Raw genomic sequence first — 14,066 nt, 5'->3', positions numbered from 1 at the left:
GTGCTCCTGACTACCCCGGGACCTACCTAAGTCCTGCTGGCGGCCAGAACCCAGGGTTCAACCTGCAGGAAAGGTAGCTGGTATAAGCGAAGCTGGCACATTTGCCAGCTGTTAAGAATGAGCCCTGTAGGTTCACTTACTAAGCTGCGCCAACTATGTCAAAGCACAGATATCATACCTATGACAAATGTAAAATGAAAAAAATTAATCAAATGAACAAAATGTTTTTCATTTGTGATGAACCTGATGAATGACTATGACCTGCAAAATGAATGAATAAACTGAAACAATTTGTTTTTATTCTATATACCTCTATTTTTTAGTTTTCTTATTCAAGCAAATAAAAATTATGCAAAAAGATCATACTCATCTTAGCCTCTATTAAGCAATAACAAATCATTGTAACTTGTAAAAAAGAAAAATTTTATAGATTGTCAGTTCATTTCAAGCTATTATCTTGATCCACATTCTTCTCAGTTGTCTGCTGTGCCCTACTGCTCGAACTGGGAACATGTACCACTAAGAGAAGTCCTGCTTTGAAAAAAGGACTAAAGTCTTATTTGCTGCTCTGGAAAGTTCTCTCTCTAATAGTAGCCCCATCTTCCAAAAGGACTCCTTCACTTCTGCCATAATTTTCACATGGTATGTGGTGCCACTTACTGTAAAAGTCAGTCCAAAAGGATACAGCCAGCAATTTCATACATTCTCTTTTCTCAAACTATTTGTCATGTCTTTCAAATCTCTTCTTTTCTTCAGGTTAAGACAGAGATCACTATATATTTTGATTTAGTGACCCTCCCATATTATTTTCCCAAGAGATTGTGCTTTCTTCGGGGTTTGCTCCTTAATTAAAAAGTCATGGAAATTAACTAGCACATCTCTTCGTAAATTATTTCACTGTGGTTCCAAAGCACGGTGTGCATGGTCTATTTTAACTGGAGATTCCATGCTTGAGCCTCCCTTCTGTTCCTGCAGTGTTTTAGATAGCCATTGTACTGCATCCACAGTCTATCTAATCATTCATTTATGGACAGAAATGATGATTAAATAAACAGAATACCGGAATGGACCTTTTGGTCTGACCCAATATAGCATTCCAGTTATAGGCCCCTGCTGCTGCACCAGGAATCCATGTGGTGCAACATCTGCTGCTGCACATTTGTTGTCATGCAGTTCTGCTGCACACTCTCCACTAGGTTGGCCAGCCTGTCATTTTGCACCATTATTTTCTCTTTGCAGGCTGTGAATGGCACGAGGCACAACCATAGGAGATTGTGCTACCTTTTCCTCTTCATGGACAGTGCTGGTATGCCTGGCTTCTCCTAGGAATGGAAGCGCTCACCTTCAAGCTATTCCTGCTCCTCCTGTACCTTCTCCTCTTCTTCATCCTCCTCCATCTTGGGTTGTGGTGACTCTGGATCAGCTGCTGGCTATGAAGGCATATTTCACTCCTACATTATTGACTGGACTGCAGATGTCCACCCTAGCCTTGCCACATGATGTGCTATACCTGTGTGACTACAGCCAGGCTCCTCAGAGTCTCTGTTACTTTCTTCTCCTGCAAGTAGGCAAACAATAAAATTTGTGAGAGCTGGATCATAGTTTAGGCCTCCAGTTAACAGTAATAGCAGAAGGCTTTCCTTTAGAGGCTTCAGCCGCAAGCATGGCATGAAATGCAGCTAGCAGTGAGGAAACCATCCCAGGCTTCAAGCTGTGGACTGTGGCACAACAAAAAATGTGTGTTGAATGCATTCCTCAAGCAACTATATGTCGAAGGCTTTGTCTTTTGGCAGCCATTACAAGGCCTCGGGCCTCAAGCACTAACTCTGCCAAGCAGTTTCTAAAGCACGTCTCCCTTAACAAGCATTATGCTATATAAGCTTTAGCATACTAGCACAGAAAAACTCACATTAGTGCTCACCTGGGTACACAGATAATTCTGGGACTACATGCGGCTCTGCTACCAGGCAAAGGGAAGCTGCCAAGATATCTTCTTGCAGGTAGCAGAGTGATTGGACAATAATAGCTTTGGACTTTAGAACTAATGCAACCAGACCTTGGAAGAAGAAGAGTGTGGATAGGTTAATGACAGACATATGAATTGTAACGCCAAGGAATGGAGTGACAAAATCTGTGTGTTTCTTTTCTTGGCCTGTGCTAGAACTGCCAATCTTGACACCTTGGGTATGGGCTATGGTGTACAAGTGATACATTTGAGTATATATATATATATCATACAACCGGGAAACACTACAGATGAGGGATTTTGAAAACGCATCTTGGATATCTACATGTGATAGTGCAGACCACATAAGAGTGGTTTAAACATTGTAATGAAGCATTGTTAAATAACGACAGCACTACCATGAGCATGTATGCATTAAGAATTTCATGAAGTGTAGGGTTTTTTGGTTATTAATAATCAACAGGGATTAATGTATAAAGTACTATATTTTAGGGAGAGATTGAGTTTAGCAGCAGAATAGTGTGTGGAGATTTATATATGTTGAAGAGTTCTATGAGAGAAGTGCTCTAATACTCTCAAAGGGGAATATTTAACATGAGCAATTTTATATAAAAAATTAACATTGGAAAGGAAAGGTTGTTTTAATAGTTTTGAAATAAACACATTGTTTTTATATTATTGAAAGATTTGATGTATGATATTTTCTCTGTAAGTCAAAAGTGCATTTTTCCTTTCTTTTGGAGGTAACTTAGGTTGCATATGCAGAACCAACTTATCATGAAAGAATTTCGTATAAGGTGGGTATGACACCAAAGCCTGAAGTTCGCTGACCCTGCGCACTGAGGTGACCACAACCAGGAAGATGACCTTCCAGGACAGATACCTCAGGTCACAAGACTGCAGGGGCTCAAAAGGGGCCCTCATGAGGTGGGCTAAGACACTCTGAGGTCCCAGGATACCACCGGGGGTCAGGTCGGAGGCTTGAGTTGAAGTAGGCCTCACATGAAGCGCCCCATGAGAGGCTGCGTTGACATGGACGAGCCATCCACCCCTTAGTGAAAAGCCCCAATAGCACTGAGGTGGACCCTCATGGAGATGGTCTTCAAACCAGCCTTGGAGAGGTGCAGCAGGTTGTCCAGAAGCTTTGAGGTGGAAAGGAGAAAAGATCCAACCTGTGTCCTTCACACCAAACTGAGAACCTCTTCCATTTCAGATTGTAAGACTTCCTAGTGGAAGGCTTCCTGGACTCCACCAGGACTTGAGACACCTCTTCCGAGAGGCCCAGCTCTTCCGAGAGGCCCAGGGTCTGCAAAGTCATCCTTTCAACATCCATGCCGGAGTTTGGGATGATGTAGCTTGCCCTGATCTTGAGTGATCAGATCTGAAGACGTCTGAAGACGTCCCCAGATTGATTGGAGCCCAGAAGGAAAGGTCCTGCAGAAATGGGAACCAGATCTGTCTCGGTCAATAGGGCGCGATTAGTATCATGGTTCCCCAGTCCTGTTGGAGCTTCAGGAGAGTCTTCATCATCATCGGAAGTAGAGGGTACATGTACAGGTGGCCAGAGCTCAATGGCAAGTGAAGCATCTGATGTCAGCTTGCCGTCCCCCCTAGACAGGGAGCAGAACTGCTCCACTTTCCTGCTGCAAGGGGAAGCAAAGAGATCCAGATCCAAAATCTCCCAGAGTTGGAAGATCAGATCCGCAACCTCCTGCTTTAGGGACCATTTATGTGGGTGGAACGAGCAACTCAGAACGTCTGCCACTACATTCTTGGTTCCCGGCAGGTACGTGGCATGAAGAAGGATGCCCTGGGACACAACCCAGGACAGATCTGGACCACTTCTTGACAGAAGAGGAACAAGCCTGTGCCTCCCTGCTTATTCAGGTACCACATTGCTACCAGGTTGTCGGTCTGAACCAAAACCACCTTGTTGTTTAGGCAGTCCCGGAACGCCCATAAAGTGTACTGGATCGCACGGAGCTCCAGGATGTTTATCTGATATTGCTCCTCCTGCGAGGACCACCGACCCTGGGTGCAGAGATCTGCAACATGGGCTCCCCAACCCAGGTGGGGGCATCTGTAGTGAGGATGACTTAAGGAGGAGAAACCTGAAAGGTGGTCTGGGTCTCCCACCACGATAAGGAATCACGAAGTGGCGGGGTGACTGTGATGTGCACCCGAAAGTCCTGGGTCACCTGACGCCACTGGGACCACAGAGTCCACTGTGCCATGCGCATGTGCAGCCGAGCAAAGGGAGTAACATGAACTGTCGCTGCCATGTGGCTCAGCAGACGAAGCATCTCGTAGGCAGAGGCCTGGCAACTCAGAGATCACTGCTGCCAAGGACACCAGGGCCAGTGCCTGGTCCCATGGCAGAAATGCTATGGCTTGACTTGTGTCAAACCTGGCCCCGGTGAAGTCCAGCTGTAGGGATGGAAGCAGGTGGGACTTTGGGTAGTTGATCAAAAAACCCAGGCCATCCAACACTTGGATTGAGGCTTGATAAGGCTGCAGTGCCCCCCGACCCAGCAGTGCTTTTGATGAGCCATTTGTCCAGGTAGGGGAAAACCTGCACCCGCTGCCTTCGAAGAGAAACAGCCACCACCACTAGGTACTTCAAGAATACGCAGTGTGCAGATGCTAGGCCGAAGGGTAATACACGATATTGAAAATGCTCTTCTCCCACCACATATCGGAGGTACTTCCGATGGCTGGTGAGAGATTGCAATGTGAGCGCAGGTGTCCTTTAGGCCGAAGAAGCAAAGCCAGTCCCTCCCCCCTTCTTAGGACAGGGATTTGGGAGCCCAATGAAACCATTTTGAACTTTTCTCTGATGAGGAAGTTGTTCAAAGCCCTCAGGACCAGGAAAGGACAGAGGCCTCTTGTTTTCCTGGGAATCAGGAAATACCTGGAGTAAAACCTGCTGCTTCTTGACTTGATGGAACGGATTCGACAGCTCGAGCCATTATAAGTGCAGAGAGCTCCACTTGAAATATTTGCTGGTTCACCGAAAACCCCCATGAGGGTTATAGGATATTTTGGGGGAACCCTTCGGAAATTCAGTCTGTGCCTCCGACAAACGACAGATAGGACCCATGGCTGAGGTGACATTCAGTCATCTGCAAAAAACTGCAGGTGGCCTCCGACTCGGGAGTTGTTTGTCATGGGCACAGGTGGCTGGCTTAAACTCCCTCTCAACCAGTCAAAACCCCATGGCAGAGCTCTGCTGCGGGGCTGGCTGTGGTTGAGGGGCACACGGCTGCCACATGCGTGCCCTAGATGCAGCAAGCTGAGACCTTGCCCTACCCGCTGGAGGATAAAAGGGACATCTCGAACTCTGCCTCGATGACTTCTTGCCAGAGGACTGAGGGTCTGAGGTGCTGGCGGACAGATGCTGGAGGGTTTCACCAGTGCAGGGTAGGTCCACAATACGCTCCTGAACTTCTGGCCAGAGGTCCGAGGCCCAAAGCCAGGCCATGTGCCAAGCTCCTATGCTTGCAGCAGCCACCCTTGTCGCTGTTTCAAAAACATCATAAGCAGACCGAACCTCATGTTTGTCACACTCCAAACCTTGTTGAATCACTTTCAGGAAGTCCTCCTGAAGCTGTTAGGACTGGCGTTCCATCAGATCTTGAACCTGTTTCCAGAGGTTTCTGGAGTATTGGCTCATATACAGCTGGTAACATGCAATCTGGGCTGTCTTTCTAGAGCATCCAGGGCTATGTGATTGCGACCTGGAGGAGAGGAAGCATGGGTCCGTGTCCTTTTCACCTTTTTTAGAGCGGATTCCACCACCACTGACTGATGTGGAAGCTGACAGCGCTCAAACCCCGTGCTGGGTTGCACCAAATAAACTTCAACGGTTTTTCAGTTAAGTGGGGGATCCAAAATAGGATGCTCCCACAGCCGGATGAACAGATCCTTAACTATGTTGTATACTGACACTGCTATCACCTCTTTGGGGGCACCCACAAATTGGAGAACCTCCAGTATTTTATGTCTGGAGTCCTACTCAGACAAGAGTTGGAATGGCACAGATTCTACCATAGTCCGTACAAAGCCGGCAAGTGTCAAGTCTTCCAGTGGAGATTTACGCCTTTCCTCCGGAGAAGACAGCTCAGAGGGTAAATTCTTGGAGTCCTCCGAAGAAGACGCTTGGGGATACCAGAGAGGGGGGCTCCCATGACTCCCCAAGGCTGAGACCCCAAAGGCACCGGGAGTCCCAAGGGCATGGGCGCTGGCACCGTGGGCACCGGAGGAATTGAGAGGCCCAAAGGCACCGAAATTGAAGGACTGAAGGCCCAAAGGCACCGAAACTGAAGGACTCGAGCGGGTCACCGCTGATCGGGGGGCCTTCCGCGGGAGCAGGGCTATCGAAACCGACGGTCTTTCCTCATTGGAGGAATTGGCCACTGGAATAGTCTCTTGAGGAGGCCACTCTGGTGCCCCCTGCAGCATCGAACGCACCCGGGGCACCGGGAGAGGCTGTGTTGGCAGTACGCAGAGTAGTAAATCCAGCCGTTTTAGCAAACGTGCAAGCACTGATGGAGCAGGTTGTGATGGAGGCCCTGATGGAACCGGTGGTTCAATGCCTTGTAGGGCTCGGCCAACTGCCAACCGCACACGGCGCTTCAACATCTCCTCAAATACTGACGAAGACAAGATAGCTTGAAGAGGAGGAGGAAGCAAAACCAGGTCTCCGTCAGAGCCCCACGGGGGATCGGTGCCGATCACTGGAACCAGTGGTATCGCCTCGGGCCCTTAGCCTTGATGGAAGGCGATGCCTCCTCAGGCTGGGGCCGCTTCAGGGGCAGCTTGGTCAATGCCGGTGCCTTCCCAAGCTTGGAACTATGAGAAGGATGATGGTGGTGCTTTCTTCACTTCTCGCTATGCTCGGCCTGGTTCTTCCCTGGAGTCGAGGGAGATGGCGAGGATCCAGACCTGGAACGAGAAGACACAGAAAGCAGGCTATCCCCTGCGCCCAGTTCCACCTGAGAACCTGGCGAAGGAAAAGATAACACAGGAGCCGGGATTGCTGAAACTTCAAGTCCCTGGGGCGTTGACACTCCTAATGAAGAAATCGAGGATTCAGACTTTTTGGCACCAGTTTATCTATTTTGTTGAGATGTGCGCAACGGCCCTTGGTAGTCATGTGGGCACAGAAGGTGCACCCCTGAACGTTGTGCAACACCCCCAGGCACAAAATACAGACCTCATGGGGTCTGTTATGGACATAGTCTGGGGGCACTGGGGACATCGGCAAAAACCAGATGACGTCATGGGGAAAAGAATCCAGCGTGTGGTCGATGACCGGCAGCCACCAGGAAGCAGCACCGTCGGGAATCGACCGCAAACAACGTAAAAAAACTTACCGCGATGCCTAGAAACTATCCCCAGGTAGAAGAGGGACCCGGTGCGACCAGATAAAATGGGAATAAAACAGTTTTACACAAAAGAGCACAAGCTCCACAGTCGTGAGGCGAAAGCTTTGTGGAAAAAGAGAAACTGAAGGGTAGTCGCGTGAATAGTGACATGCTGGGTATGCTCAGTGTGCCAGCCAATGTTTCTAGAAACATTGACAAAAGTTTTCCATGCTGGGCTCCATTTGATGATGTCACCCATGTGTAAGGACTATCATCCTGCTTATCCTAGGAGAAAATTTCTTATCTAACCTGCAATGAAATGGTGATAAATAGGCCACCTGGGAAACAGAGCTGGTAGTGGGGAAAAAGTATTATCATACTGAAAGTGGTAAGAGTCCCAGTAGACAATAAGAGTAAGAAATGAGTTGGACAGTGGGTGTCATTTGAGACCTGCCTCTTTGTATTATATGAATCACTCTGGCTTTTCGTATTTGCCACCATTCCACTTAAAGAAGGCATATCAGAATGTGAGTTCCCAAAACATGGCAGCAGCAGAAGTGAGAGCTGTAGTCTTGGGTAGTAATGGCTATGTGAGGCCTGCTGCACACTGGTTGACAATGATGAAACCGGGGAGATGCACGTTAGGTGTTCTTACCACTGGGTGCCTCCTGCTGGACATGCAGCCACTCTAGTCACTCCCCTTCTTTGTGCCACAGTTCCCTGGCCTTTTTCTTCAGGTCCTAAATCTGTTGAGAAAGAAAGAAAGGATGATATGGAATTAGATGAGAGATGCAGCATAAGGGCCATACATTATTGCTCTTTCCCTTAGCTGCCACCCTACCCTTCACCCTCATAGATGTGGCACTTTCCTGGCCTTTTAGGAATCCACAAATGCTGCATGCTTCTGTCTTGCTTTTGAGAATGGACTTTGCATTCTTGAGATAAGTTCTTCCCTTGGGAATCCATTGCATACAGCCACCACTTTTTAGTTTGGCCTAGTGACGTAGTAACATAGTAGATGTTAGCAGACAAGAAACTTCTTGCCACTGCTCTGCATCTCACCCAGCTATCTGGAAGAGTGTAACCATGGGCCAGAACGCTCCTTAACCTTGGTCACTCTCCTTTCTGTGAACTACAGCATGTTGAGTGGAAGAGCCTTCATGCTGGTCAGTTAGCCACCAACACACACTTTTCCCTACCCTACAGACTTATCTTGTGCATCTATTATCCTCTAGGAACTTACCCCATTATGGTAGTCTGCTCCTCTATTGTACTCCCTCTGGAGAGACTTCCGTGCTGATCTCATGTGGCGCAGGTTTCACCGAACCCCACGGGAGGGACAGAGCTTGTCTTCAAGATGAATGGTTAGGAGACAATGTGCCTGCCTTTGCAGAATCAGAAAGAGTATCCATGCAAAAGTACATGTATATGTTTTAACAAAAATAAATGCGTACTTTTACACGTATACAAAATACACACATACTTTTAAGAGTGGAAATATGCGCATTTTAAAAACAGTGTGGCTCCCGTGGACTCATTAACCCGTGGACTTCATGACTTATATAGATATTCAAAAATAGGTTCCCCATGCACAAGATATGCCATTAATTTCTATTACTGAGATATTCTAAATCTCTTTTTAATACACGTGTTATTTTACTTTTCTCTTGGAGCTGTGTCATTTTGTCTTATCGCTGCCATACATTCTTCCATCTCAACTCTTTTTTGGAACATCAGAAGCTAAGCAATCTGCTCAGAAACTTCCACTTTTAGTTCTTTTGTTGTTTCATGATTTTTTTTTAAAAGTTATTTTATATAATGCAATTGTTCTATTAAGGTAAGCAAAGCCTCCAGTTCCTTAACCAATGTAATATTTATTTATTTAAAATATTTATATGGCACCCAATCACAAAAGCTCTGAGGAGCTTACAAAATAACATTCATAAAAGTAAAATAACAAAAAACAAACTGAATAAAACAGACATCACAGCTCTGGCTTCAGTATATACATCTCCATGTTTTCAAATGGCACTGCTATTGTCCGGAAAAGACAAATGAAATAGAGACATTTTCAATTGCTTTTTAAACAATTTTACACAAGTTGTTAACCACAATTCTGCTGGTAAGGTGATCCATAATTCAGGAGTGACAACAGGAAAGGATCTCTTCTGTCTCTACCAGGCGCCACACTATGCAAAGATGGAAACTCCAGCAAACCTCTTTGTGAGGATCTCAATGATCTTGATGGATTGTGGACATGTACATGTAACATTACATTAAGCCAAGGTAAATTCTCTGTCCTAGTCATTTTGAAGACCAACTAAGGCTATCTTGTACCAAATTCTCATTTCGACAGGTAGCCAATGCAGATCACATAGAATAGGTGAAATATATGCTTTCAATATGAGCCAGGTGGTAGAATTCTGCAGCAATTGCAAGCCGCGCAGCACATAAGCAGGTAAACCAATATACAATACAATAATCTAAGTGGAGAGGATTATTGCCTGTACTACCAATTGAAAGTCATCTTTTGTGAGAAACCTCTTCAAAGGTCTTAAAATCAAAGTTTCAAATAATTATATTTGACTGCAGCAATCTTTGCTAACACAAACAGTTTCCTGTCTAAAATAATTACAAGAATTAACTTGGGCAACCACTGGGATGGTGATATTTTCAAACATGAAATTAGATGGAATTTCAGACACTGAGAATTTGGACCTGGTATGCTTCAGCAGCACCATGTCCTGTTTTGTTTTTTTTTTATATTCAAGGCAAGACCATTATGTCCCAGCCATTGCCTGATGGCAGAAAGACAAATGGATAATGAGCCGAAAGTAGAGGACCAGGAAGAGGCTACAGGAATAAAAAACTGGATATCATCTGTGTAACTGTGGTATCCCACAGCTCAGCTAATAACGTGCATAAAGTAGCCAAATAAACATTGAAAAGCATGGCCATCAAGGCCACGCCCTGCGGGACTCCATTTGTTATTGGATGCCATTGTGACTGGTCAACCCAATGGAAATACTGTGGGACCTATGCGAAAGATAGGATTTAAATCAGCTTAAAACATTGCCAGAGATTCCACATTCACACAACAGTATAACAAAATGTGATGGTCAAGAGTCTCTAAGGCTGTGGAGACATCCAAAAGGACCAAAACAAAACAATGTCCACTATTAAAATCTATCCTAAATATAGCAATGCTGGATAAAAGAAAGATTTCAGTACTAAGACTTTTGCAGAATCCAAACTGAAACAGATTTATTTCTAAATTTATTTCTAAATTCTCTGATACCATTAAAACATATAAATCTGGTCAGAGTGGTATACTGATCCAGCACTTGGTACTCTTGTATGAAGTCATTAAGTTGTTTCAAAATAGCATTTTATATGACTTTTGCTAGAAAAGAAAGGGAGAAGATTAAGTGGTAGTTGGTTGGATCAGACACATCCAAATCTGATTTCTTTAATAACGGGCATACCGATGCACGTTTCAAAGATTCAGGAAGTTCACCTTCAGACATGGAGAGATTAATGATGGTGGTCAAAGTAGGACAAATTTGATCTTTTCAGTTCCTTTCAGACATATTACAGACCTCCAGTGCACAAGAGGAAGAACAAAATAGATACAAGTTGTGCAACTTCAATTTGATATACTGTCTCAAATTTGCTTTATTTTACCTCAACATGTTCCAAAGCTTCTAAGGCCCAGCTCTTCCCAATAGGGATAGTGAAACAAATATTAAAAACTTTTCTGAGAAAAATGATTGATGAAACACTCACAGGAATTTGGGCCTGTGACATCAGAAGACAAATTGTTGGGCACAGTAGAAAGAATTTTTTTTTTTACCAAACAAAAAACATATCTTGGATTATTCCCTACCCTACATGATTGACTATAATAAAAACTTTTCTTAGTTGAATCACACTGGATTCTATAAAAGTCCAGGAAGGATCTATAAGTACACAGGGCCTCAGAAGACTGGGAATGCCACCATTCTCTTTCATGCCTCCTAAGGAGGCACTGCTTATTGCACAGATATTCAATAAATCATTTGGCATATTTAGTATGATCTATCTGTAGGATAATCATAGGTGCAATGCAATCTATAGAGGCAGTAATAGTAGATTTCCATCTTTTTACAGCACTGGTAATGTCACCAGCCTCTATTTGGACTAAAGATGACTGGTCTTGCAAGCAATCCATGCCAAAGTGTGCCCTCTTTCTGATAGCCTTAACACTCTGAAGGGAAGATGGTTTTAACTTTAAATTCTTCACTTCTTGTGACATTGGTAATGCAGCTTCAATATTACCTGCTTTTCTTGTAGCTACAATGATTTGCGCATCTTTCTAATGCTTTTTTTAATTGGGGGAATTAAATTTATTTCATATGATATTCAATGTTTTTCCCTAATCCTCACACAGCCACTTCCTCAAGTATCCAGCTGATATTAAATTCTCTAGTCACCCTCATGTAAGTATAATTAATATAAATATGTATAGCTCATTTTGTTAGCCTTATTTCTTTACAAGAAGATGGTTGCTGCCTCTCTCTCATTCTCTTCGTTTTTGATTAAATGATTTCCTAGAATTGCTTTTCATTGTAATAATTTTTCATATGTCACATGATATAATCAAATAAGTGCTTGTCATAAATAGCACTATATAGATATTGGTTATCTTGTGCTATTCCAAGGAACTTCAGCATTACATCAAATATAATGCTATAACTTATAAAAGTCATTTATATCACAGAATTGTACAATCAAAATAGCTTTTATTATAAGGCAGAAATACAATGATGTTTCAAATCAACAAGCACTTTTCAAGTTTGCCTAATTACAGAGTGAGCCTGAAGGTTGATATTTTGAATAAGCTAGTAAGTACTTCTCCTTCAAAGAGGGAGCTTTTAGCTTTCTTTGTTTCCTTAGGGATATCCGAATATCATTACTGAATAAGTATATCCATGATGTATGCCAATATCCATAACTAGACATTATGCATAGATCTTAGTTGCCTTCTATACAGTCATCCCACATCTTATATGCAAAGTATAAGTAAATGGTGTTCCAATTAAATAACAATGACACATTAAAATGCAATTCATGAAAATTGGTTCTTAGAGAAATGCCTCTAAGTGACCAAACCCATGAATTAAGCCCAAATTAAGTGAATTACAATGTACTGAACTATTATTTTGACCATATTGAAAAAGAGTGTTCCTAACCTGTGGAAAAAGGGGCCGCTCATCTCTTTTCTTCTTCATGCAGTCTGCCATTAGCCTCTTCATAGCTTTAGGGCAATTACTCCGTACCTTGATGAGATCTGGAGACAGATAACCTCGCCCCACCATGAAAATAATCTTTGTAGTACAAGAGAGAGAAAAATAAATTGTACATTAGATGTGAGCTTTCTGTGACCTGAGACACCATACAACAGTTAAATGTGATTTTTTTGTTTGTGCCCTGAGACAACACATGTGAGCTTTCTATCCACCAAGGACTCTGAATTGAGGATAGAAGTGGGCAGTTTCAATTAATTTACTTTACTGAGTTTCCAAAGGGAAACCTCACAGGTGTAGTTTGTATCTGCTCTTTTGTGGGTGGATAAAGGGAAACAGTGTACTTGCTTTTGAAAAGGTCATGCGTGTCTGCTATTTTCCTCCTCTGATCTAAATATGCCCAAAAGACTGCTCTTTTGAGTACAACTATAAGTATGAGAGTTGTGAACCCCATGTGTACTTTTTAGCTGCCCTGAGGAAAATGTTCAGACTGGCCAATTTCCCCATGTAAATGACTTTGAAAATTACTCATAACTTTTACTTATAAAAAGATAATATTGAGAAAGATGATAATCTGGCTACTTTTTATTAATGTTAGATACATCAAAGTAGAACATCAAAGAACGGGACAATAAAACAGAAAAAAGCAAATAAAAAAGCAATGAAGATCGACAAGTTATTATTAGGGAGGGTAATTTTACAACACTGTGGGTAGCTTATGTGGCAGATATGTGTGTAAGTTACACCAATTTTCAAAGTGAATGTGTCTTTTGATATTTATGTATCATGATGCGCATAAACTCCCCCACATAAAGTTACACAAACACTTTGTAGAGCATAAGTTGTGCATGTGAACTTAAGTACATACTTTTAAATTAAAAAATATACATGCAAATCCAAATCCTACCCCAAAACGCTCCTTTATTTTGCACATAAAAGCATACAAAATTGGGTTCTGTGCAACATTTTATGCACACAAAATATGGGCAGTTTTATAGCAATAAACAAAAAGGGAACAGCTGACAAAATGATTTCCACGGTAAACTACATGTATCTTACACAATTTGTTTTCAATGTTGAGCGCTGATATCATATAATCATTTGTTTGCACAAACTAGGCATGTTCGTTTTTAAATATAATCATTTACCAGCCCTTCCACTACCACCCACGTTTAGCTGATAGTGTTGCTCTCTCGAGTCTCTTACTTTTTACTTTTTTTATAATGCATTTAAAATCAATTTAAAAATGTATAAATATGCACTTATCTTACATTCTCTTTCATGGATTTATTTTCACATCTAAAATTCTCTCATTTTATGATATAACCCACTGCTTGCCAAAATCACCCTCTTCTGAGCTTTGCCGTAACTTTTTGCCATTCTTGCAGGGTAATTTTGGCAGAGTGGTATAACCCACAGCGTGAGACTACAAAAAGTGAACAAAAAGCT

The 14,066-nt window shown here is 43.1% G+C and overlaps 1 protein-coding gene across 1 annotated transcript in view; it reads right to left on the bottom strand.

The window, feature by feature from the left end:
* Positions 1–14,066, bottom strand: part of BRAF (B-Raf proto-oncogene, serine/threonine kinase) — a 409,670-nt gene that overhangs the window by 34,079 nt on the left and 361,525 nt on the right. Inside the window, 1 exon segment of the mRNA XM_029616061.1 lies at positions 12,564–12,698. Coding sequence (XP_029471921.1) covers positions 12,564–12,698 — 135 coding nt within the window.

The sequence above is a fragment of the Rhinatrema bivittatum genome, chromosome 9 (assembly GCF_901001135.1).
Source record: "Rhinatrema bivittatum chromosome 9, aRhiBiv1.1, whole genome shotgun sequence".
NCBI classification, from domain to species: Eukaryota; Metazoa; Chordata; class Amphibia; order Gymnophiona; family Rhinatrematidae; genus Rhinatrema; species Rhinatrema bivittatum.
Note: the sequence above shows the minus strand (reverse complement) of the source record. Positions and strands in the feature narration are given on the sequence as shown.